The 27843-nt window shown below is 37.6% G+C and overlaps 1 protein-coding gene across 5 annotated transcripts in view; it reads right to left on the bottom strand.

Annotated features, from left to right (window-relative positions):
* The window catches only part of NSD2 (nuclear receptor binding SET domain protein 2), a 102215-nt gene that overhangs the window by 37758 nt on the left and 36614 nt on the right, over window positions 1-27843 (bottom strand). For all 5 annotated transcript variants that reach the window (XM_030023266.2, XM_030023249.2, XM_030023276.2 and 2 more), the window contains 4 exons: window positions 23924-24549; window positions 8205-8370; window positions 2541-2707; window positions 1680-2171 (listed from right to left, as the gene is read on the bottom strand). In XM_030023266.2, coding sequence (XP_029879126.1) covers window positions 1680-2171; window positions 2541-2707; window positions 8205-8370; window positions 23924-24520 — 1422 coding nt within the window. In that variant the 5' untranslated portion in view covers window positions 24521-24549. The remainder of the gene's footprint in view (window positions 1-1679; window positions 2172-2540; window positions 2708-8204; window positions 8371-23923; window positions 24550-27843) is intronic.

Raw genomic sequence — 27843 nt, 5'->3', positions numbered from 1 at the left:
AAATAGAAATATAACATCAGAGACTTAGCATGTCTCTTCTGTGGTAAGATATGTTTGGCTAAGAGCCCATAACACTAGTCATAATAATCTCATTTCTTCCAGAGAAATAATTTCATGTCCCTCAATATTGCACAAGACTTCTTGCTACCTATGTTAAAGGCCAAGGAAATTCCCCCTTGTCACTACACAAGACAAAAGGTTACTTATAGAAGACCTAGAAATAGAACTCAGGTCTCTCTAACATGAGACACATGATTTATCCATACAGCTTTTCGTAATGAATATGTCAAAATCTATATTTAACAGTCTGGCTACGAAACCCTTTCCTTTCTGGAGCCAGCAAACTGAACTGCCAATGTTTTTCTCAATTTAACCAAAGGTATATGTAATGCTGTGTTCATTTTCCTTCTTGATATTAGCTTAAGTTGCAATGATCTAAAAAAGTCCCAAGTTGAACCACAACTAATTAACTTCCATACAACAGAATCTGTTTTTCAATTTTTCTTTATAAAGTTCATATCTATTAATGTTTTCTAACACAAATATCCTATAACAAAGTCAACCATTCAGTGGCTAAACAGTGTGACAAAGTCACCACTAGCTTTCTGGTCCTTCTGTGGGTATTATGGAATAGTATAACTACAAGAAAACATGAAGACTTATGCTTCTATAGGGTGAGAGGAGATGGCCTCAAGTTGCGCCGGGGAGGTTCAGACTGGATATTAGAAAAAAATTTCTTTACTGAAAGGGTTGTCAGGCATTGGAACAGGCTGCCCAGGGAAGTGGTGGAGTCACCATCCCTGGAGGTGTTCAAAAAACACGCAGATGTAGCACTTCAGGACATAGTTTAGTGGGCACGGTGGTGTTGGGTTGACGGATGGACTTGATGATCTTAAAGGTCTTTTCCAACCTAAATGATTCTATGATTCTTTCAGTGCATGGAATTGTACTGCAAATGGAGCAGAGGGTTCTAAGGAGGAAAAATGATGGTCACGATTTTAAAGTAATGAGCTATAACAGCAGTACTGCTTTTATACTTCTAGCAGTCTTCCTAAGAAATGCTGATATTAAGGTATTTATTTATTCTACCTTGTCTTGGAGTGTAATCCTCTCAAGAGTACCTAGTTTCTGTCCCAGCAGATTGCACACTGACAGTGATTTTCACAAGCTTGGTTAGTAACTAGGCTCTTTTGAAGCTCAGCAAAAGATTCTAGGTAGGTAAATGGAGTTTTTGAGGAGTTCAAAGACAAAGGAACACACCTAAGGAATTGAGCCACATCTTCAGAAAGAATGTACAAGCTAAATACAAGTAGATTGCCATAAACAGCATACCCTTCGTCATATTTGCCTGAGCATACGTATGCATATCTACTATATTTTACATACATTAAAAAAAATTATGGCTATTACAAAGGACTATTAGATTATGTAGGAAGACAGTAACACAAATTATGCTTAAAGTACAATGGCATTATCGCTATCTTGTTTATACTGCTCATCTACATTCCCTTTTTCTCTGTTCCTGTCTAGACAAAGATTTGATGCAGGCATACCTTGTCAAGCCCAGAATATTATGGATTCTACAGTAACAACTAGTTTTTGTCAACTAAAGTAAAGAAGTTTCTTTAAATATAGAAATGAGAAGAGGCAATCAACAGTAACAGCTAGAAGAGACTAACCTCATCTCTGTGCTTCTGACAAAAGACCAAAAACTGAGATACTGCATCGCCCTTTCTGCTTCGTGGAGTAGATGCTGGAGTTTTCTTTCTATTGAGAGGGGAGCCTATCCCTCTTTTGGATTCTGCCTGTTCAGATGACTTTTGAGGAGTAGTATTCTTAGTCCCCGACTGACTGCTTTCTTGTGTATCATCAGCGGCAGACAATTTTGATGTCCTTCTCCTCCTCTTGTTAGGAATGCCAGACTCCTTCATTGATTTCAGATTTTGAGTGGTTTCTTCATTTGAGTAGGATGACTCATCTATCTCCTCCAACGGTTCCACAGCAATGCCAACTTCCTTTGCCACTCGAGGATTAAGATGAGGTCTGTCCCTAACATAGATGAAGGTGTACTTGGCCTTCCGTTCTTCCACTGTCATGCCTACTGCTTCACTTGCTTGCTTAACACCCATCTCCCACTGTGGCCGCAGCTTCCCTGAAACAGGCTTTAACATCTGCAAGATAAGATGACAGTGTAAGAAATTTGCCCACTTTTGATTTCAAAATGCCAACATTAACACAAAACAATTCCAAGAGACTAAGTGTAATGCATAATTATAGTTCAGACATTCAAATGGAATTGTATTTGATCATACTGATACCATGGATGAATCAATGACAAAGCAGAAGAGTACTGATTTTTAATAAGTAACAAACAGTGGTAAATCATCCCATTCTTTGCATCTGTAAGTGAAATATAAGACTACAAGCATCTGTAAAACAAGCTGTCTTTAAAGCTTTCTAGAATATCTATTTATATCTGTACATACCTGTAACAGTAAAACAAAAAGCTGCACATCTTGTCTGACTTGGTAGCCTCTTACCTTTATTTTCTCCGCTTTAGTGAGGGCTTGTTTTGCACTTTCCTGGCATAACTGTTCAAACTGGTCTTTTTCTTTGAAGGGCACAAGGCTCTTCTCAAATATCCAGGCTCGCTCTGGGGCATCTCCAAAAAACTGAACATGATATTGACGAAAACTCTTTTTCTGTCCTGAAAATTAAAAACAAATGTATTTAAGATACAACTTAGGTTGTTCTCTGCACTTTCAGACTTGAAGTCTTTTGTAAGCTTCTATAACTACCATGACAAAAGCACAATACAACTGGTTAACCTTTCAAAAAACCACTTAACTGGCTTGTAAGTCTCTGCGCTATAATCTGTGAAGTTTGACACAAAAGCCCAATAGTTTAATTCCAAACTAGAATATGCTTTGCTAAAGTAACTTAAGGTTACAATCAGTGCTTTCCATGTATATTCACTTACATGTAGGCCTGGATGTTTCTGAAAATGCTACATTTGAAAAAGTTTCCAAAGCTTCGATAGCCTGTGCACTCAGCCTCATCTCTGATTTCCCTAAACTTTATCTTTTAATATTCTTGAACAGAAACACATACTTCAGCTAGTTTTAACATCTGCAATCACAACTGCATCTTAACCAAGCTTTTAAGGAATCAAAGCAAGAAATGAAAAGGATTTGGGTGGTGGAAGGGAGAGCAGGAAGAGGACAATTCTGAAACCTAGACAGGAAACATTCATTCTTTTAAGATTGTAAAGAGGAATATGTCTCACTGTAGTAAGATATAGGCATACATCCTTCCCCTTCTAAAGATCTCAGCTATTCTACAGTGAAGGGGGGAAGACAACACCTTCAAAATTCATCAAAAAGTTTGCAATTAACAACAAACTTTTAAAAGGTAGAGGCAAGAGAATCAGACTTAAGACGTCCTCTAGCACCTCCTTCAGTAAAACTCGTAGATTTGCTGTCCGAGTGTTCAAATCAGGGTCTTACTTAAAAATAGAAAAGGTTTTAACTGTGATGACCTACACTTCTGTGTTTGTAAATTCAATCCTGCTAGAAAAGGATCAGTTACCCCCCCCACAGTATCTATGGTTTTTCAAGGTGTCACCACATTAGTATGTCTAACATGTAGTCTAGGAGGAAATCGGGTAACGATGTCTACACAGTAAGAACAAATAACAGTCACAGTTCTCCATTACAGATGTCTTCAAACTAGGTCTAGATTTTGCTAGGTTATTCATACACTGCAGGTCTTCTGCCTTAATCAGCAAATACGTCTAGTTGATTGCTTCATGCACTATTATTACTGGGGTTTCTAGACTTAGAAAGAACTTTCTTTTTGTAATTACTCAGCCAATAGTTATTTTTAAAAGGGCTTGATCTTGTCTCAAGATGTGGTACCTGGAATGGCAATATGAAATCAACCTAATTAATGGTATGTGCATAAGTTTTATTAGCCATTACATATATATATTCATTAACCATTACATACATACATATATATATAAAACATACATGACAGCTACAAGAACAATAGTAACTCATTTGAGATCAGATGAGAATCTAGAGGAATGGCATAGGGAAGGGTCTTGGGACTGTATGCATCACACTGGAACATGTATTAGACTACTGGATTGGATGTGTGATGCATACAGACCCAAGGCCCTTCCCTACGCCACACCATCAAATAAAATTTGTCTGTTGCACAGACAAAATAATTACTGTGCCAGAGAATTGCTCCTGACTGAGACTCTTTTGTCCTCATCAACAAAATGTTGCTTAACTAGGGACTACTGAGCTCCAATGACTTAATCTGTCTATGATGAAATAAAGGATAATTTTTGTATTTTAACCAGGACGTCCTAGCTGCAGACAGAGGGATGGCAAAGACTACATTTACAACCACCTGTAAAGATCTGCCTCTGAGCAGCCAGCAGCCCAGTTCCAAACAGACACTCTATTCCTTTTACAATATAATGCTGGACAGCTGTAACTGCCTAATTAAGGAGTCTAAATAATATTGCCTACCACTAGAATCATTGAACCTATTTGTGAATCTTCAGATATCTTCTGTGGGCTGAATTCATATCAATACTCCTGGATAAAATAATGGAATTCATTAAGCATTGTTATATACAAAGACATAATTTTTGGCTCACAAAATCCTGGAATCACTAATTATTGAAGGTTTAGGGGAGTGTTCTGGGGACCCACCACTATTACTTGTCTTTTTCTGTATCCTAGCATCTGTGGTTGACCACAGTTAGAGACAGGATATTGAATGAGGTAGAACTTTAGCCTGACTCAGGATGCGCCTTCTTACATGCATGTATGCATCCTGCAAGTTGAAAGTTACAAACTTTTCTGAAGCCTAACCAGCTGGAATGATGAAATCAACTATTAGCATCCAGAAATTCAGATTGTTTATAAACACTGTTGATCCTAATCCTAGAAATGAGAAATACAGAGACATAGCTGACTATTTCTACAACTCCCAGATAAAAGAACTCTTCTGTTTGGAACAGGAGACTTTTGACAGTGCCTCAATAGTAAACTGTAGGTAGAAGATAATACAAGACTGAAAATATGTACAGATGGAAATATGCACTTCAGTGTGCATTTATCAGTTATGATGGCTGTCCAGACTTAGTCAAACCTCCTGAAGGAAAAGGCAACCCCCAAGTCAACTCCAGAGCAAACATCAGAAATGACCATCATCCACATAACTTCAAAGAGATGGAAGTTAACATCTAAAGCACTTGGGCCCTTCTTTCTGTTAGAAGTCCACAGGTTGCATTCAGACACAACATTGGTTTTTGCTAGAACCATTTCTATAGTTTCTTATAAAGAGCTAGCACAGAGATTCTTGATAACAAAGCATAAACCTTGCTCCTTTCGAGGAGCACAGTTAATTCAGTTATGAACACATAAACAGCTTTATTTCTCTCAAAATCCAGCTCTATCTCATAATAGACCTAATAATCCAAAGATTAAAATCACAGGGACTGCCTGATCAAAACTCTGAAAGACTGCTACAAGAACAATTTGTCTGAGGAGTCTATAATAATCATTCTAGCAATTGTATGAATGCTTGAAAGGGTTCTCAAGAAGCCATTTACTTTACTACCAACACTGAGTCTAGCTGTAATCCTATAGATCCTCATTCAATTTGTTCTTAAAAACCTCCTATGAATGAGATCACACCATTTCTCCAAGGCAATCCATTCCAGTGCTTCGCTATCTTTATCCCTCCCAAGTTCTTCTTAACGTGTAGTCTAAATATTCATTGCTACTAAGCTGCCTTCTTCCCAGAACAAGAAGAGTTTATGCCTTTTCTTCTTTGCATGTAAATAACTGAAGTTATTTAAGGCCAGTTACTGGGTTCTCCTTTAGCTCTTCCTTGTCAGATTAAACAGCCCCAGTTCCTTCAGTCTGCCCGTGCAGGTAGACTCCTAGATTTCTGTTCATGTTGTCCCCAGAACCTTCTCTGTTTGGTCCGTGTTTCTTGAAATGAGATGGCCCTAACAGGATGAAATGAACAAAGTGCTCCCGCTGAGGCCATGCTACCACTGGAAAAGCAAAGAATCTCCTTCATGTTTTTTATAAGTATCACCATTAACTTATGTCAGTGTGACTTTGGTCCTTCTGCAGAGAAAACTACAATGGGTAATTACAGCTCTCAGGTTCCTTTCTGTGAAAATGCAGCTTTCCACTCATTTCCCAGCTTGATCACCTACCACGGTAAAAATCCAACACTTACTCTCCTACTGAACTGCATTTTTTTTTCAGACCACACCTCCAAAGCATCAAGATTACTCTGATTTCCAATCCTACATGTTTACAGTCCCTCCGCACTGGAAAGCTGTAATTCCAATGCAGATTTTAGATGTATATTCCAAGTTCTCAATGCAACCCTTGAAAAATACACAAAACCAAACCAACAAAACCACTGCTTTCCCAGACTTGGAAATACATAGTTCAAAGTTACTGAAGTCTCTAGTGACAAGTAAATGCCCTGCTCTGTTCATAACAACAGAAGCCAATACTTTCGCCTGATCTAATAAAATATATGAAAGTATTTAGAGGCATAAATATCAAAACATTAAGTTATGTGCTCTTACTTTGGTTTGATATTCCTCTTAACTTCTTGCTTTTCTCCTTAATCTGCAAGTTTTCTGGATTCCATTTTCATGTTTTTTAAACTTTCAGTACAGTTTGGCATAAACATAGTAAAAAATAGTTTACAGTGCTCAGATGGAGTTAAAACTAGTGAGTGATGCAATGTGCAGCAAAAAGATTTTCTGTCAATAGCAAAAGGAAGGCTAAGGAATGCTCACTGGAGCAGGAGATTGAGTGACAAAGGACACAGGCTGGGCTACTCTATGCCTTCTCTGTCTCAGGGTTTTGTTTGTTCGTTTTTTAAACTGTAACATCTGCCCCCAAGCCTTCAGGTCCCTTAGCCTCGCAATAACGGCTGCAAGACCAAGGCAGTACACACAGCATATTAAGAAAAAGTCAGGGAGCACTTAATCAAATTGGACATCTATGAGATTATGGGACCAGAAGAGATGCCTCAGAAGGAGCTGAAGGTGTTGGCCAATGTGATTGCAAGGGTGTTCTTTATAGTTTTTGAAAGGTCAGGTCACAACCATCAGGGGAGACACCCAGTGACTGGAAAAAGGCAAACATCACACCTGTCTTCAAGAAAAATAAGAACAACCTGTGGAACTACAAGCTAGGCTGACTACTGACTACATTACTCTCAATGCCTACAAGATTATGGGGCAAATTCTCCTAAAAGGTATGTCCAAGCACATGAAAGACAAGAAGGTGTCTGGGAATAGACAGCACAGACTCACCAAGGGCAAATTGTGCCTAATCGATCTGATTCATACAGTGCTAATACAAAAGGCAATGGACACAGGTTGAAACAAAGGAAATTTCAACTGGATGAAGGGGAGGGTCTTCTTGCCATAATGTCTGCCAGTCACTGGAACAAGTTGCCTTGAAAGGCTGTAAAGCCTCCATCCTTGAAGTCACTAAATATTTGACTGGACAAGACCCTGAGCAACCTGCTCTAACTTGGAGACCATATGACTTGTAGAGGTCCTTTCCTACCTACATACTTTATCATTCTACAACCAGTATAGGTAAGTCTCAAAAGTTTCAGTTATCAGAACAGAGAACAAAGTTGCACATGAGATTCAGAAATTGTACAGATTCCTAGTCCTTGCATTTAGAATCAACTAATGTTGTCTGTAGATAACAGTATTGATTCTATGAATCACAGAAGATTTAGCAGCCTGAATTACAGATTGCTTTTAGTAAAGCATAATCATCAGTATTTAATTCCTATTAGCTTTCAATGAAATTTTTAGCCTGTATCACTTCTCCAAGCATCTCCATAAAAACAATGGAAAGTGCCATCAGATAATCTTTTTAATAAGACTCCACAGTTTCATAGACCACAATTTTGATATCTTTTGGAGAATGTTGAGGGAGAAAAAAAGCTCTGTCTGCTATATGCCAAAGAATAGTGTTTACATGATTTTAATATTCCTCTTGACAACAAGGAGCTGATTCAATTACTGATACAACTGAATAGATAAAACGAAGAACAGAATTTTCCCAAAATAACAGTTATGTATACCTTAAAAAATCTGGATGTTTGTAGTATCACTGACATACCTTTTAGTTTAGTGTAGGAATGGAGAACAGGATCAGCAGAAACCATACATGGCCACCATGGAAAACCAGATACTTTTGACCACACTAGATCTCCTATATTATACTTCAACAGATGGACTTTGTCTTCTTTGACGGTACTTTGAGTTGGATCTCTCTTAGCAGGAGCCTTAAAAGATAAAAAAAGAAAAAAAAAACCACCAAACTATCACCATATTTCTTCAGATAAGCACTAGGATTACTAAATAGCACACAAAAATAAACAACAAAACTACAGTTCGTATTAACATTCTCATTATACGTAAAAACACAGAGTGGTAATGGAAGGAGGGAAATAAATAGTTCAGAATAAAGAGCTATCATGTTTGCTAAAAAAGAGTAATTATAGTTCATGTGTAATAAAAACTTCAAGTCATAATTTTTGTTCTCTCACAGCAAAAAAATTCCAAGTTCCGTTTATGTTTTTGTTTTTAGTTCGCAATATTGGCAAGTAAGCTGTGGTTTGCCTTTATCTTTTCAAATAACTGCTGGGAGACCATCAGGAAGGCTTACTTTAATTTCAAACACATTAACTGAGCATTGGGTATAGATGTGGAAGAGTTAACCTCCCTCTGTATTGATTTTTATTAATCAAGTTAAGCACTACACACACAAATGTGTTCATAGATTTAAAAAGATAAAAATAAAAAAATACTGAACTAGAATAGACTGAAATACTGTCTTTATGTCTGAATAGAAACTGCATAAATAACCAGTTAAAAAACCCAAACTCTGCATCTTTCAGCTGTCTTTTTACATACTGAGAATTTGTGACATGAACCCTTCCCCACACCCTTTTTTGCAAGATTTTTTTTCTGTTCCAGTTCTAGCAGTAAAAGTTTGTGAGAGCTCAGCTGGTGCTCTAAAGCTATTTTAGCTATTGAAAAACAATTTGAGAACTATTTCCAGTTCAAAGGATAGATTTAACTAAAAGGGAGTTTTGTGCTCCCCTGTGATAGACACACGGTTTTACTGCATCGTAACAAAGTTCAGCAACACAGACATTTATTCACCAACTAAACCCATTTCACAAAGTTAGCTACATTTTGTCTTTTTGGCTTCATCTGTTCTATTTGATATAAATAATGAATGCCTTAATCTAGGTAAGGACTAACTCTGGATGTAAGAAAGCACAGAATGTGTATCATTACAGATACCTGTGGGGAAAAAAAAATTTTTTTTTAATTTGCTTTTTTGTTCTGCTAGTACTAAATTTATATGCAACGTTATATTGTTCATCTTGCGTTCATCAGCTCAACATACAGAAGGCAGACTGGAGCTTCAGGCTTTCACTGGATTTAATGTTAGAGCTGGAGCAAAATTCTGTTTTAATTAATGGAAAGTGGCAAGAGGAAAGAACGAACACTGTTTAGAAACTGGAAATGTAGAATGCAGAAACAAGTATTTGGAGCATTCTGTTTACTCAGAATAGATCAGGTTACCTTGTACAGATTTTTAAATCCAGAGAATACTACCATAACTAATAACACGTTATTTTCCAAACACCACCAACAAAACTCTTTGACGTGCTGCAACAGCATAGAGATTTTTTTGCAACTCAAACATAGAGGTACATCCAATAAAAAAAAATAAAGCTTAATGTACTCAGAAACTCCTTTCCTCAAAGCTTTTAAAGCTATGTCTGGTAAACACACATGGTGCTGTATCATCTGATTGTTAGGGACAGTTACTCATCCAGTGATTCAGCTTTTCTGATGAATTCAGACTTGGTTCATGTGCCTCCAGCTAGAGCCATGTTCCCATGTCTCAAGGTTTTTGGCTCTCTAAGGATTCTATAAGACTGTCAGAAGAAAACCCCTCCTGCTGAGCTTGCCTCAAGTCCAGCACTTTTAATAGACCTAAAAGATTCCAAGCAGATGTGAAAAATCAAATGCTCCTTCTAGCAGTTAAACATGACATGAAAAGTTATGCTTAAAAGCTAAAAATTAAGAAATACATATGCCAAGAACAGATCCGGAAAAACATTAATCCTAACACACACAAACTGACTTCAGCATTTAAACTAAATAGGTGGGCTGAAAATATTTTTCAGCGAGTTAACTTTTCAGAAATATGAAAGTTACTCAGGATTCTGAATCTCATTTTTAATTTATAAGTCCCTGTATTTTTCAGAAAGTGCAACTAAGCTGCAAAGATTTACAACTACAGTCTGAGAAGGAGCTGGCTGGAATAATGAAAAGGCTCTAGCAGTGTTTCTTATTCCAGCATAATCTGAAAGGGGTAGCAGTACAGGGGTGAATATCGCATTTCAATATACCTACAAGCACTTTGCAAATTTTAAAAATGCCCAGAATTCTTTTACTATACTGGATCACGATAAAAAACTTGAAAATGACATGCTCTGATAAAACCTGCAAGGTTTATCTATACAACGCTTGTTGTATTTATGTTTTCTTCTATGGATAAAGCGTGCATACTTTAAAAGAGTGGCAAAATACAGCACAGAATTCTATATACATAATTTTTTTAAGAGCTGTCATATGAGGTTATTTAAAAACCTATAGAAAATATCACCATGAACTCGCTCACTTCCATCTTACTTTCCCACATCACACTGGTTTAGTTTTATATTCTCATTCTGGGAATTACTCTGATCTATTTAATAGGTATCTCAACAGTAAACAGTGAGGTGAAATTCCTGGCATGTACTTCTGAGACAAACAGCTGTAGGCCATCAACAGTCTCTTCAATACTTCCTCTCAAAAACATTTTTGCAAACTGCCAGCATAGCCTTAAATGCTTAAGTATTTAAATTGTTTAAAAACATCAGAAAATGCTAAATACTGCAAGGCAGTCATATGCATAGATTTTACTTAAGTATCCAGGTTGGGTTTTTTAATTATTGGTGGGATGGGATGGCCATTTCTAAACAAATTTGCCACCCAGTCCCCTGATGGCATCTATGTTCTCATGCAATGAGAGCTGGAGCTTCTTTATGAGACACTTGTACACTGCAATTTTTAAGAATAGGAAATCACCATTCAAGTTACAAAGTAGTATAGAAAAAAGTAATTTGGCTTGCAGGTTTTTTTCCTCCAGAAGAAAACAGGATTTGTTGTTTAGGCAAATTTTGATTCCTAACAATATGTAGGCAGGCAACAGGGCACCTGACAGTGCACCCATGGAAGATGGAGAGGCAGGACTGGAAGCACACTTTTGGTGGTCTGGGTGAATGCACCGGAAGACAGGGAATACCTCCTCCTGCAATAGCTGATCAATTCTTTCTGTGATGATACTTAAGCAAGCAAATTAAGATGGGAGACTACTGGTTTAGAGCACAACTGTAAAGCAAGAGAAGGTCACACAAAATCAAACTATTTTAAAATATCTTCCCCTCATTTTTTGACTGTTTGTGTCTTTTGATGACTTTTTATTTCTTGAAATTGTTCTCATTTCTAATTAGATCTCCTACCCATAAATGTCAACAAAGTAAAGCCTGTCAGGCTTTCTATGCTGCAGGGCAACATAGAACAGTCTTTGCTTGCCTTCATTACTAAATAAGTCTGGACTGCTCTGTGTATGCCCCATCCCATTACTTTTTACTGCAGTTTTGACAGAAGTAAACACATACACATTTAGTCGCAGAATTTCCCCTCCCTCTCCTTCCTTAATTACAGGCAAGCTCTGCAGCCTCTGAGATAACTACCACCTCAATCACCTTAGCCCCAAACTTTAAACCAGTTATGCTAAAGAGAAGGAAACAGCTTGTGATCTTATTTCTCTTCTACTTTGGGAAGGAATTCCAGGTGGTTTTTTTCCCCCCCTTTCAAACACTAGACTGCAGAGAAGTTACATAAATGGGCAATTAAAGCCTGGGTGAGGAGGTGATGACTCCCACACAGACCAGTCCTGACCCTGAATAAGCAGGCCATTTGACAGGCTCTGCACTACTCAGCATGGCAAACATCGAAATTCCTGACTTCCTGCATTAGTATCCTAATGAAAGACTTGCTCTGAAAGGCAGCTAGATGGATTTTAAGTTTATTTTGTCCAGGGGGGCACAGAGTGTGGAATGGAGTTACTCCTTTATTACAACTGACTTTTTCTGTGAGAAATTTGCCTTGAAGAGTACCAGCATCCTTAAAAACTCATCCAGGCCAGCAGCTGCAATAGGCTGAGAAGGACCAAAAAAAGAAAATAATGTTTAACATGCCTTTCCTCTTCCCTTAACATTTCACAGATTTGTTTGTCATTTCTCTCAGCACTTTCATAGGCAATGAGTGACAGGCAGATTGACAAGAATTTATGACACTGCTGTCAGCATTCTACCAGCCCAAAGAACTGGTTTGGCCATAGAAAACATCGGTATTTAGTTAACTTTGCCTACACCTGATCAAAAGAATCCAATCAGTTTCCATTTAGTTCTGGTCTGACTAATGAATATGACGAGACAAGAACACACCATGAGTGATGGATAATTTCAAAGCTTAAAACTATCTTAAAATGACCAAAGAAAAATGCATTTGAGGGCAGCATCTTTACTGCAGTTAAGAGCTTTAGGTTTGTTTGTAGACTCTGTTATGAAAACACCATAATGAGTGTTTAGTAAACAAGGGACAAAGGTAATTTTTTTTAGAAAACACCTAGAAGGCTTACTAGGTAGTGTCAGACTGAGATAACTATCACTTTAAAGCGATCTGTGGTAGAGATACTAATATTATCATTATCTATTTTGTGTATATATGCACATGTGCATACCTGTGCAAGGAATTATAGCCCCTCAAAATTATTGCAAATTACCTTAAGCGTCAAAAAGCTACTATTTCACTATACGAATTTGGAAAACTTTAGAAATCATTAAAAAAACCTTCATCTAACTGTAAATTGTCAAAAAGGGATTAGACAAAGAACAATGTTGAGAACTGGTGAAGAATGCACCACCAGAATTTAGTATTGGACAAAAAACCAAAAGAGAACAATTAAGACAAACTAAGACAGTAAATGCTCTCCTCTGTGTAACATAATGGGGAAGTACATACTGAACAACTTGCAGATACCTGATATCTCCATTTCTGTTTTCATTTTCAATCCAGTTCCATCCTGGATCAAAGAACTTCCACTGGACTGCACTATAACAGAAGGCCATGATACAAAGACAGACTGCTAAAGGTCCGCTTGCACTCCAGAATAAAAAACAATCTACTAGCATTACAAAGAAATTAAAACAGCATAATCAAGGTCCCTAAACATAATATATGCAATTAAAATGTACTTTGAATCAGAGTCAGAACACACTAACTTCAATCAAACGTGTTTCTTTACTATGGAAAAGATAACGTTGCTTGCTAAACAAAACCGTATATTTTTCTGGTCCTGCTATCTACTTGGGCTGTGTTTCATCCACTAATACTGCTATTTTCTATCATGGACTTGTGTAATAAAAATAAAAGTAAAAATGTTTCATCTGCTCTTGTCTATCAGGAAAGATAGAGAACTAAGGAAGTGGTTGCAGAACAAACTTTATTCCTTTCGGAGATTCAGGAAAGGTGGTAGATTTGTCTGGAGAAAAAAGGAGCAACAGAACAAAAAAGATTATTTTTGTAATGTTCTGTCACTTGAATTCATCAATGATTAAGGACACTATAAACAAGCAAACAAACAAACATAATCGGACAACGGTTCCAAACATTTCTTCCTTGAGAAACCACCATCATAATTATGTTCTTAGGAAAGCGCTTACTTCCTGAAAAATTCAGGAATTTCACTTGATGAAAGGCAAATCACCATTCAGTCTTCAGGCAAAGGAATGGAGGGATGCAGCTATTTTCCCCATGAGTGATGCCCTATCACTCAGGACAGAGAAACGGCTTCTTCCCACTTGTGATTGAGGACAAAAATCTCATGAAGTCAAATCACTTCAAAACCAAAAATTACAACTACAGCTGATTAAAATCTATGCAAAACCCTCAATATACACTATTGCTTCAAATGAAAAGGGTGGCAACTTAAGACTGTGAAGAAATGGCTAGCGCTCATTCTAAATGATTCTGTCTATAAAAATACAGTATCCTCACAAACGTAACTGCCTTAGTGCTGTGTTCTTTTTATTTTTTTTAAGATTATAATTCACATGTTATAGTAAATCTGTTTATCCCAGAAGGACAAGTCCTTAGAGGCCCTATGCTTATCCAAATAGCTCCCACCTTCTGGGATGTGGGGGAGTACACTTAGATAGTAAGCCACAAGTAACTGAATATATCACGAATAAAGATAAGTTCTTCCACTCTGTCCTGTTACATTCTGTTTATTGTCTAATGGAAGAATGCTGTGTAATTACATATTCAGCAAACCACTGCCTACAGAGAGAATTTTTCAAGCAGAAGACTAAAGAGTAAACCAGACCCTCGCAAGAAGATTAAGAGAAAATGCTGGATTATTACTACAAAATAGAGAAGGATGAGAAAACATGAAGAAAGAAGCAATGAGTTGGCAAAGTTTTGTGTTCTATCTTCAGTAAAACAGAAAGGGACACTTCAGTAGAGCATCCAAAGACTACAGCCCTCAAAAGGCCATTGCATCAACCTCTGCACAATTAAATCCGCAACACCCTCGTAAAACATACATTATATGGTGCAGTAAGGTAAAGACCGAGGGGGAAGTGGATGTGAAAAGTCCAGATCAAAACAAAAAAGAAAAAAAAGAAAAAACTATACTGAGGGTTGGTTTGTTAGTTTTTCAGATTTCTAATTGTTTTATACCAAGCCAGAGATTTAACTAAAACCTTCCAAATTCAATTTTGAGAACAATTACATTAGATGTATTTCTTCAAGTTATCTTTTCTTTTCTTCTATTACTAACCACTAACTTCTTTTCTTCTATTACTAAAAAGGGGTCAAATCTGGCAGTGTGAAGAATTACATTTGCAGAAGACACTAAGTTTGAATCTTCCTGCCACAACCCGGATTTATTTATTTTTCTTCACGGTGCTTAGATGCTAATGCTATAAAACAAGAGGACAAAAAAGGCTGATGAAAATCACTACTCACAGATCCCCTGAAAACTTTTCTTTTCTGTGCTGGCTGAGGCTCTCTGAAAGCAAATATAAATTTTGTTACAATAGGTTTGTTTCCTCCATTTCTTTCCACAGACTCATCTAAAGCAGTTCGTGGACAGCATGTTGAATATCACCACGCAGGACCCACCCCTCCAAGAGGGAAAGCAAGCCGAAGATAATAAAAATCAATTCAAGTTTAAACAGGGATTCATAATGTAGATTATGGATTTTAAAACATGATAAAAGCTCAAATTTGTATTTCAAATCAACCACTAAACTCCTGGTTACATTTCAATTCTTTTTTCTGGCTTCGGTTCCCTCATTAGCAAGTCTCCAGCTGATGAGAAATTTTTTTAAGATGCTTTTACATTTAAAAACAAATCTGTCTATCCAAATCAGCAATCTTCCTTTACACAAACACTATATGAGCAAGTATTTTAGAAATAAGCTTAACACGGTATTTTAGTAACTAGGATACAACCCTTTTTTCAGTGTAAAGAGTTGAAGAGAAACAGATTCAATCATTCACAGATAAATCCAGTAAGATGCAAGTTCTGGAACACTTCCCAACCCTCGATCTTTCTTAAAAATATGGACAGCAGTTTCTTTCAGCTGCTTTACTGAATTTCTGCATTTACATTTAGATGACCTCTTAAATTGTAAGTTACTGGCTTATTATTGAAAGGTTCCATGTTTCAGAAATAGGTATTTAAATTAGATAAGGTTTGATCAGAATGAATGAAACCTTCTTTTATACTGAGTATTAGAAAAAGACTTCTGCCTCCATCCAACTTCTCTAACCTTTACCCACTCTCAAAAGTCTAAACTTTTGATGTAGTATCCTGGTATAGAAGACAGTGTGGATATGAGATGCTACAGAAGTCTGGAAAAGCAGAACTGTAAAGCCATTTGGCACAGGAAACAGTTATTTCTGAATAATTTCCACATGAATTTCACATAGGATAACAGAATGAAAGCTAAATCATCTCAGCATACCTACAGATTTTCAGAATGCCATATCCATATGTATTTTATCTGCATGTACAATGGTTTCACATACTTTCAAGATCAGAATCTGTATCAGGGCCTTACCCATAGCACTCTCCTACACCCTTATAGAGTTCAGTAGGAAAGGGTTTTCCTGAAACATTTTCTTAACAGATATCCTCTTCTTGGTAGCTCACAAACATCCAAGGTAGCATGGGTAGATGTTCTGAATCCTAATATTCTTGGTAGAAAACAGAAAAACCCAAGCCCAGATAATACCGCCAACAGGCAACTAGATTTACAGAACATTGTTTTCTGGTGAAGGCAGATACTTATCACTATGCTTTTTTGCAACAAGAACGCTACTGAAAGAAGCTGTCTAGGCTTAAATAGAACAAATGCTGATTTGGCATAAAGGGGCTCTGTTAGTTAACTAATAATTCGACATAGTCCAAGTACTACTTTGCCTTTGAGATTTGACCTTTAAAATTAATCCCCATACCTAAAAGCAGGCACAAAAGCTTTCCATCCAGGTTGTGTTGTTACACATACCTGGTAGGTCCTCCTCTTCTAGAGATGAAATGAAAGAACAGTATCAGTGATTAATCAGCCTAGGGGCAAGTGGCGGGGGGGGGGGAACCCCCAAAACCTGAACAGACAGACATTACCTTGATTTGGCAATGCTGAAGCATATTCCTGAAACATTCCTTATTTTCAGCAATAGAGATGTACAGAAAACCTGGGAAACCCCAACCAGAATTACCCCAACCCCATATGAATAGGGCAGTTGTTGCAGTAAAACATCATGTGTAAACACACATGATCGAAGTGCTACCAATTCCACAAGAACTAAGATACCAAGTTATTTTACTTCTTCACAAGCATCCTCAACGTACACTTGAGTTGACATTTATTTACCAAAACAAACAAAACAACAACAACAACAAAAAAACAAACCCAAGCTTTTCTAGCATTAGTTGCTGCTATGAGGACACAGATTCACTTCCCTTCTTCGTACAAGTGCAGCAGGGCTTCTTTAACAATGTTCTGTGCAAGATCCACTTTTCCCTCTTGCACTGAGCTTCCAAAGTAAAAGCATTTTTATGAACTGTCTTTCTGAGAAGGGAATTAATTCCTCATTATTGACAACTTACACTTTTAGCTACTGCCCATTTTATGATGCATAAGAGAACAACTCCTGTAGGTACTTCGGGTATTTGCAAAAAGCAGAAATATAAATGTTAGCCTGGTTGGACCTATTTATTTATAATAGGAGGATAACAAAACATGGTAATAGACAAACATAAAATTTGTGTCTGTGAACAAAGACCTCTTTTGGAGGTCCTAAAGTTCATGCGCTCTACATGAAATCCACTCCAGAACAAGGAAACTTGTAAAGGAGGCTGATAGCACTGTTCCAAGACAGATCAAAATATTTTGCTTTCGCTACTTTGCCTAAGGGTTACTACAAAGCATCTTTCTTTCTTGACAACAGGGGGCTTTAAGGGCCAGAAATGACATCTGGTACAGATCACTGAAGTTTCCCAAAAATCTGCCTGTAAATCCATCCAAGTAACATAACGCTGAACTGTAGATCTAACTCTCAGCTAAATACAAAAGTTAGAGATGCTTTACTTTGGTCAAGCAGAACACTGAGCAGAGCAAGAGGAAGGTCTCACCATATCTTGGACAGAAAAGCAGTGACAACAAGCAAATTTCTTTCCACACCAACTGGTAATGGTCAATACAATGTGAAGAGGAGATGCCAAGATGACTATTCATTTAAGTCATGACACTATCAGTGCAATGACTGAGAATAAGTCTGGTTAGCTTAAAAACCAATTAAACTAAAAATGTGTCATTAGCCTCTCAACTGTGTTATGGCGCACAGTCTGCTGTTGAGATGTAAAGGGAAGCTAGTCCTTCCCGAAGATGGCCTGCTCACCACTTTATTTGATCTGTCATGTCCACCATAGTGCCCAAAAGACCCAATTAAAATTAAAAAAAGTCCTGGAATGCACAAACCAAAGATGAGTATGAAACAATGCAACAGTTGCTGACATTCTTTGAATTTGAGTTACATTACATCTGGTCAGCTCTTTTCCACAGAAAACTGGCTCAGTGTTCAGAAGCAGTCACGAATCAATCAAATGCTATGTATTTACGATGAAAAAAGAATGAAATTGAGAATAATATAGAAAATCATTAGCATGCCACTGTATGTATCCACAAGACATCTGTATCTTGAATGTCATGTATAGTTCTGGTCTCTTATTCTCAAAAAGACACAGTAGAAGCCAAAGGTCATCACAGTTCAGATAAACGATGGTAACAAGAAATAACATTCTGGAATGGCTCCTGTATGTAGAACAATGCATGAGGACTCTTCAAGCTGAAATTAAAAATTGCACAGGTTTGTGAGAAATCTATAAAACTATCAGTAATAGAGAAATTTGTCCATGATCCCTACTTCTAGTATTATGAGAAACTCAAATGAAACAAGTAGGTGGCAAATTGAAAAGGAAAAAGAGCTGCTCTATTGCTCTAACCGAGGTTGTCTTCCATGAATTTAGCCATCTACAGCTATTAAATACAAAGTCACCAGCTCTAGAAACTTCTGAGTCACAAAATGCTGGAGGCTGAATGTATTCAAAAAGAGCATCACTCCATGATTTACCATGTCTATACTCTCCATTATGCATCCTCTGCTGAACCTCACCCCCAAGCTGAGGTGCTGAGCTGAATCAAATGGCTCCTTGATCCAACTTAGTAGAGCTATTCTTATAGAGCGTTTTTTGTCATCACTTCAAGATATTATTTCATATTTAATTTGGGTTCTTCCACCAATGTGTTTATGAAGAAGGAAAAAAAAATGTATTTACATATTACATGTTGAGACGACAGATTTACGCAGAAAGTGTACTTAATTCAGCCACTTTTACATACAAGAACAGGAAGTCTGGTATGGAGAGCCTTCAACAAATACTTAAGCTTTCTGTAATTAATTTTGTAGCCACTCCGAGAATAGTCATAGTGAGAATAGTCATAGCTTCTAATCTCACCCCAAACCAGCATACTCTTAACGCTGTATGCTTTTTGGTGCTTCTTAACCTACAAGTAGCTCTTTAAGATACTTTTCCAGTGAGGCGTTAAGAACAAACAATTTAAAGTTCCAAAGTAGCAATTACTGCTGCACATTGTGATCTGCTTAGCACAAACAAGTTTTCAAGGCGTAGCTAAACATAATCCTTTACTAATGGCTAACGCAAAACAGTAGCTCAGGAACCTTTCCAAAAAGGATAAGAAGTTATTTTGCTTGTTCCTGAAGGGATCACCCAGAAGAGATTTTTAGGGTTACTCCTACTCCTTTGGGATTCTGACGACATCAGCCAGACTGCCTGTGTTATCACTCGCCTGAAGTCAGGATCTGATACCTCAAGAACAGCCTATTAAAAAAGTAATCAAGTTCATTTTACCCTACAACTACAGATCCTGACTCACGTGGTAGTTTAGCTGCACATTTTATGACAAGTTCAGTAACCATACTTGACCACAAATTCCTAATAACTGATGATGCAAAACAATCAAGCAAGACCTCTTTCTGAGAAAGACGCATTTATTTGACTTTATTTTTTCTTTTTACTTTTTTGGAAATTAAAACACAACAAGCCACCTCAGGATCTGGCTGTAACAGCTATAACAGGATAATCAAACATTTGATACGCACAGCTTTCCAATCTGACAGAGGGAACTTGTTGGTTTCTGCTCATCTCCACCTTCCTGTATTTAGTTAGCACAGAAGCATAAAAAGCAGCAGATAATCCTTAGACTGCTTCTGTTCTACCCTTACTGGGTATCCAAATCTTTGCCATTCACTGGGAAAGGCACTAGAACATTATGTAGATATTGGACATAATGGAGTTGGCCAGAACAGTTTTTCTGTGTGAAGACAAAACTGCAGCATAAACGCATGACAAGGACTAGTGGAGTTTCTCCAGTAACTTAAATTGCCCCACAGGTAGCTGCTGCAAAGTCATTATAAACTCTACTGAGCAGAAAGAGTACCAAACCGCCAAGTTTCTGGTGTAATACTAAAAGAGGGCTACAAGAAAACTGGACAGGAAGCTATGTGGAAGGTACATTTTGGATCATGTACATCTGACACAGCTGGAATCCCGAACTAGCAAGTATAACAGTGTGTGGACTTCCAGGTTTGTTCTGGACACAGCATTGCTGCTTTTCTGAGCTACTGCACCCGTGCTAGGAAGTCATGCCAGTAAGCCATGCCAAAAGGGCAAACTGCCACTTGTGTAGGTCCAAACCGGCTTATGCAGAACAAGCTCAAATGTGCCCGTATCACATACTGAGCTGTTCTTAGGGTTAGAGAGCACAGACCTACTTTGGGACCACCCGCGTAAGAGCTGCAGATATATGTGCTCTCTCTATTTCCCATACAGAAACTCTGGATTGCTCTAGGGATCAAACTTGGATTACTTCACATTAGTCTATGAAGTAAACCTCTACCATTCTCCTCCAAACAGGATTGTTCCACTTCTAACATAAGCACTGAGTGAGAAAAATCTAGGAAAGCCCTTATTCCTAACTGGTAGTGTTGCAAGAACCGACAAAAACAATGACTCAAAAAGCAGCCACCACAAAATCTAGTACTGAAGCATACTGCCCTCTCATGAGCAGCAATATCAAGTGGGCAACTATCGGAGTCCATGGGTTTGGCATTGATTCAGACATCTAACATGTGATACCTACCACCAATAGCAGAACATTTAGAAGTGATGTCAGACCACTATCAGTGTGGTGCCTTGGCACAGAAGTTGCTAAACCAAGCCTTATCAGAAGAGGCCTGGATTTTAAAGTTAATTCCTCAGGTGGAGAGATACCAGCGGTGAGGGGAGGAAGGGTGAAAGGCAGGAGGGGAGGGAGGAAAAAAGCCATAAGCTTATCCCACCTTCCTCTCCTTTACCTTGGGAAAGTGAAAGCAGTACAGCTGTTTCTCTAAGGCCTGGAAAAGGTGGTGATTATCAACAGAAATGTAACTCACGTCAGAGCTAGGCAGATCAAGTTTTTTCCCAATTGAAAACTGACTTGCAGATAAAGTTTTAAACAGCCTTCCTTTATGTTAACAAAAACCACCCAAACAACAAGAAAACCCAACAACAGAGTACTGGAGTATTTGTTAAATGATATGCCTCTCACCTCAGCAAGATAGTAATCTGCTATGTCCATCAAACAGAGATATAATTACCTTACACAAAAGGCAGTATTTGAAACATGGCGATTTTTGCTAAATCAAAAGAGTAAGAGCTTGGACAACAAGAAATTGAGAAAGAAACCGGACCAGAAATAAAACCAGACAAACAGGTTCTACATTAACTTGTAACCTACAATAAACAGATATCCAAGTGCAAAATTAATCAGCTTTTACTCCAATGATTTTTCTCTACCTTCCACTTTGCAGCCACAATCAGCTACATAAAACCACAGTATGATGTACTAACATTAAGGCTTTAGGTGTTGGTGATGAAATAACAGCTAGAGCAGGGGCCTGAAACCAAAGAACACTGATATTAAGATAATTACAGTTATGACCACAGAGAACACATGTATATCACTAGTCTGCATGTGAACAAACATTTGAAAAATCTTCAGCGTGTTCCCTAGTATTATGTTTTTCTTCCTTTATTTTAAACCTGCACAGTTGCAAACCCTCCCCGTGAGAGAAAGAAAAGCCCCAGACTTTCTACAGTCAAGGAGTTATATCATAAACCAACATCTTGTGACCTTCAAATGCTTTTCCTTCTGCCCTTTGTGCTTAAAATGCACTATGCAAGAAAAAAAAGCGAGAAGCATGACCCCCAGTTCCAAATGGTCTGAAAAGAATAGGGTTATAATATTGCAAAGTCTGAGATCAAGCAGGTGGTTGTCCTGATTTGGTAGTTTGGTAGCTCACTGGTTTGGCAAATAAATAACCCGACCACTCTCCAGCCATCAAGTCTCAATCACTCTGGGAAACAGTGTAGACATGGTTTTCTCCTGACCATTTTTGGACGAAAAACAACTCAGAGAAGCCAGACTAACCTTTCTTTTCATCTTAAATGAACTGATCACCAGGAAAAATTAAAGGCCACCCTTAATTGACAACTGATGTGAAAGGCCTCAGAATAAACTGTGTAGATGGGCATAGTAAATATTTCCTCCTCCTTCTAAAAAAAAAAAAAAAAAAAGCCACACAAATATGCTACAGTTGTTGATGCTAATAAATATACCAACTTTTAGTCCAATTTATCCTCATTAACAATGAGACAAAGAATTACTCCAACTATTGACTGTGCCCATACTTTTTACCTCTGGGTAGTGATTCAGCAAAGTCTGAACCAATTAGTGTTAAAACATTCTGTTAAAATTAAAGAAAACAAACTCTTTAATAAAATTCCTGAAAACATCAGTATTGATCATTCTAGGATGAATAATATATTCAAATCATAAACAAATGATAAATATTTCTGGTACTTGGAAGAACGTTTACACAGTTCTGTAAACTCCTTCATTAAGCAGTTTTAATGAAAATAAGGGTAAATAAAATCAGTAATGCACCAGCTATATGTGTGGTTCTTCTCTGCACGTGTGACCTTGGGAGAAACTAAGAATCAACATGAACTAGCAAACCTACAGTTGACAGAAAACTATAACATACATTTCACATTTAAGGTGTGTAAAAACAGGACCTGTTCACTAGCCAAAGCATTCACTAATATTTACCATTGTTATACAAGACTATTCTGAATCACTCATTAAGAAATGTAATATACATAGTAGTATCCCCGCTATGTAGGTTTTTTCCTCCAAGATAAAATGATTGCAAACCACATTCCTTTAAAGGAAGTCTAGCAACAAAAACTAGATGAAGGGGGAAAAGGGCTCCCAGCAGCATTCTTATTTACAATCTGGTAAAGCAAATTAAAAAAGGTGAAATTTCCATTTCTGCCCATGTTTAAAAGAAGCAAAAAACAGATGAGCTTGACCACAAAAGTTAATGACATTTAACACAAGTATCTAGACCTTTTCAATGAATACAACTCGCTAGGTTATAGCAAGCAAACCCAGCTCTTTTCAGATGACAAAGAAGGGTAGGGACTATGTTCCAACTGCCAAAATCTGAAGGTAAAGAGTCTAGTTTATCAGCCAACTGACAGCTGAGTACATTTTCTTTAATTCAGAACCAGGAATACAGAAATAATTATTTTTTAAGAAACATCTGGTTATTAGGAAGCCAGAATACCTCATGCTCCAAGGCCATCTCTAATTTCAGAGGCCTCCCCAGCCACCTTGCCCAGGTGCACATCCTGGCTAGGTCTTGGCTGCATGTCTGGATGAAGTTTCTGTTTCATACGTCCCATACTACCACATGCCCTGATTTGCTCTGGAGACTTACTTTACTTACATGGAAACAGAATTTATGGGGTACTCCTAGCCTAGGCAAGAAACACAGACCAGAACTAGAGTGCATCTGTCCTTTGTTGAGACAAAGACAGAGTATCATAGAAAGTGTGGGAAGCACCTATTGAAATACCTGAAATGAAGATTAGCATATGAACAAATGAAATCTCAGTATGAGTAACAAACCTAACAAAAGAAAGAATGTAAAAAAAAAAAAAAGTACTACCTTCTTTTCAGTGGGACTTGAAGTCTTTGATACCAACGCTGCTTCAACAAGACCCTGCTCAAGTAAGGAGTCATATTTTATGCTTCTTTTTCTGTTTCTCCTCTCCTTATTTGCTGGCTTTTGTTCATTTTCCTCTGACTGAGACACATCTGCACCATTGTCTCCACAAATGGAAGATTCAAAAAGAGGCTTTCCATTCATGTAGGTTTTCGTGATTTTCAGCTTAATTTCTGGAGAGCCATTCTTGATAGGAGTAGTGTTGGGTGGTGTTCCAACTCCCTTTATTTCCTGGGGTTCAAAGCGCAGCTTGGCATCTTGGGCCCCAGACTCACCATTAAACACACGAGAGGTTAGATCTTTCAATTTATCAGCTGGAATAAATGGAAGAGCCTCATGGCCATTATATTTTTGCATGACACCTTCTTGTAGAGTGGCAGAAAGTTGTGCTTTGCCCAAGTAGACAGAACACTCACGATTCACTTCACAATTCTGAGTTTTCCCATTGGTATTTCCAAGGATCTCTGGTACCTGCTTCATTTTGATGTAGTTAATTTTTCGAGTTAACAGTTGAGAACTTCTTTTGATGCTAAAGTCCATTCAGCCCAGATGTTTCCAGTCTTACAGTGCTATATTAAGACAAAAAGACAGAGAGTATTTTTAATAATACAGAAGTGTCAAAAGCTATCAAGTATTCAGATAGATATGTCCCCACTAATAGAAACACTCAATGTACTTCATTCAAGTTCTACTAAAAAAAGTGTTGCTTACAATCTTCATAATCAAAATACTTCAATATCTGTTAATATGCATTATGAAAAAGTCCTAGAAGAATAAATGAATGAATCATCAATTTTATTAAAACAAAAGCAGAGAGCAAAATCACAGCTTTCATTTTAACAATCTACAGCATGAGTCTTGCCCACACTAATTACTTAAAGATATTGCACTGTTTAAAACAAGTAAGAGTTAGACCTAAGATAATATCATTAATAACAATGTTAAAACAGATGAGTTTATTTCTAAGAGGTTGTGCCAGCATAGAAACCCCACAGGCTGTGTTACTATAGCACCTACACCATGGACAGCAGCATCAAAAGTTTCTCTTCCTCACTCTACAAACAGGCCCTCAATCTTCCAACAAAGCACACCTCCTGAGGAAACAACACAGCTCAGTGTTCAGACGTATCCCAAAGCGTTCTGGCTATGAGAACAAATAAAAGGTGAGCATTCTGCATCATGAACACCAGCCCACTGGGAAACAGCTGATCCTTCAGGCCTGTGCAAACTTTAAATGGTCAAAACAACTGCTGAAGCTTCAGCTTTTTAATAACAATAACATCATCTAACACTCATTTTTCATACAGAAATTTGAAAACATCCAGCAAGCTAAAACTGCACTATTATCTGCCCTAGACAGGTTTTCCGAGGCTTCTAAAAGCTAACCCTGCCCATTTCAACATTATACTATCGTACCAAACAAATGCATCTGGCAGAATGACTCCTTTGTGCTCCTAGACCAGGCAAGATGATAATTTTCATTTTTAAAATTCATATGCATAGACTCTTCATATTAATAGGTCCAGTGTATACATGACAGAGAAATACACCTTCATAAATATTATGAAAGCTCAGCACAATAATCATCATATCTATGACCAAGGTAACCAATTTCATATATGATTAAGTCCAAGAACTGTCACATCGCATCAAAAATTCATCAAATCTAGTCTCCCATGCTTCCAAAAAAGTGCAGTAAAAACCATGATGAATAACTATTGAATTATCAGTTGCTATGGAAGAAATTTCTCATGAATCTCACCACCTTGTTTATTACTGTACACAGTTACAATGCTTACAACTGGCATATTCCTGAAACTTGCGTATTTGCTACCTCTACATCAGGAGTAGCAATGTACAAATGCTTGTTACTGAGCATTACCCTAGCCTGGCAAAGCTTCTTAAGGGTGTCAAGCCTGAACTCAAAGCAATTGGCCAACACGAAACCTTTTCATGTACAAAGATGTAGGGGGGGGCGGGGCGGAATCTAAAAATCATAACTCCATCACTCCTTAGCAAATGCTCCCATCTCCCTAACATGCTGCTCTAAGGTACCTACAAGATAAAAAGGTATCTCTCCATACAAGCTATATAGACTCATTTGAGAGATGAAAATCATTCTCCAGGGACAAACAGCAGCCTGAAAAGCTGGCATTAAACAAGGTAAGAAGAGCAAGCATACCTGAACTCCCAAGTTAATCTGCGACAGGGAAGGTTCTAATATTTCTTTAGCCAGATGAAGTCTGAATTACCAATAAAATCTCTGATAAAATGAGTGGAAACCAGCCAACTGTATTAACCCTTTTGAAGAGTCAGAGGTAAAAGGAAACTCAAATTTCCACCAGAACAGAACAAAGAACTCACTAAACCGAAAGAAAACTCACGTACTTTCACAAGATCTTCTCTGAAAACGTGGACATGAGACAGACTCTCAACCCAATTAATAATATGACAATGTTTCAAGCTGTGATTCAGCAGATTTAACTGAAATCATATTTTAAGAAACAACTGATGACAAATTCTATAAATCTCTAGGCAAAAGGCAATCCCATTACGGAACACGTGATGCTTATGGTTACAGAGATGACACCAAAATTCCTTAAAAAAAACCCCAAAACACTGAATTGTTGCAAAATCTGTACTTCCTTCCCACAGATTCTCAACAAACTAAACCAGAATGCAAAACACAAGATCTGATTTGGGCATTTAACGTCCCTCTATCTAAAAAATAAGCCTAAAAGCGGGCAGCTTTTCTGCAGCTGCACACGCCCTCCAGTGGTTGCCTGAACCAGCCAGAGCAGCAAACACTGCAGCTCCCCACTTCCCTGCATGACAGACTGCCGCTAATCACAGCTTCTCACAAGAGGACCAGCACGAAAAATGCCTTGTGTGACTTCCTCCTGTGCATCAACTACATGGTTAAGTTGAAAAACATTTTTTAATATGGCTCCATTAGCTGCTTATCAGGGTCTGGATTTCTGGATCAAGACATCTGCATTTTGTAACTCTGTTTATTTTAATCCGTAATTCTACTAGTATTTTTTTTTCCAGCTTAATAATAACTCTTACTCTCATCACTTATTTCTTTAAGCTAGAAAGCCATCAAGCTTGAGGCAGACCAGGACAACTCAAAAAAAGCAACAAATAATCAAATTAGACTATGCTACTGATGTACTCAATCTCAAAACACTGGATGCATCAAAGAAGTGATAGCTTAAGAGTTTCAAAACACAAAAATCATCATAGAGTCACAGAATAACTTCCTGAGATCATCTATTCCAGCCCCCTGCTTAAATCAGGGCCAATGCAGATCAGGCTGCTCAGGGTCTTGTCTGCACAATGACCAATAAATAAGTGAAAAGACACGGCTTAAAGAAAGCAAGTTACTCTCTTTCTAGCTAATAAACCTAAGGGTAGTAATTCCATATCACAAAAATATGAAGACAAGTAAGACTATGCAGTGAAAGACTCTGAACTTTTAGGAGTTACCTTGATTTGCCTAATATGTCTGAAGATACACAGCATACAGATTTTAGAACTTTGGTGAGCGAAAGTTCAATCAATGATTCTCACTAATACAAGTCACTAAAACCAGCTGAAACCACTGAAAAAGGCCCCTCAAATCGCTGGAGCCTAGAGACACAACAAATCCAGCAGTATTACTGGTAAAAGGAAGTCAATGTAGCCAGGCCAATAGTAAATGGGAAGATGAAGACAATGGCAGTAATTTGAGACAGTAAGAGTATCAGAACCAGTAGATACAGATTACAGAATATGGAAAATAGACCATGGTTGTACAAAGATTTAATGGAGCCAAATGAGAAGAGGCTTAAAGTAAGAGGCAGAATAATGGGCAAAGATAA

This window comes from Aquila chrysaetos, chromosome 1 (genome assembly GCF_900496995.4).
Source record: "Aquila chrysaetos chrysaetos chromosome 1, bAquChr1.4, whole genome shotgun sequence".
Lineage (NCBI taxonomy): Eukaryota > Metazoa > Chordata > Aves > Accipitriformes > Accipitridae > Aquila > Aquila chrysaetos.
This window is presented reverse-complemented; position numbering and strand designations above follow the sequence as displayed.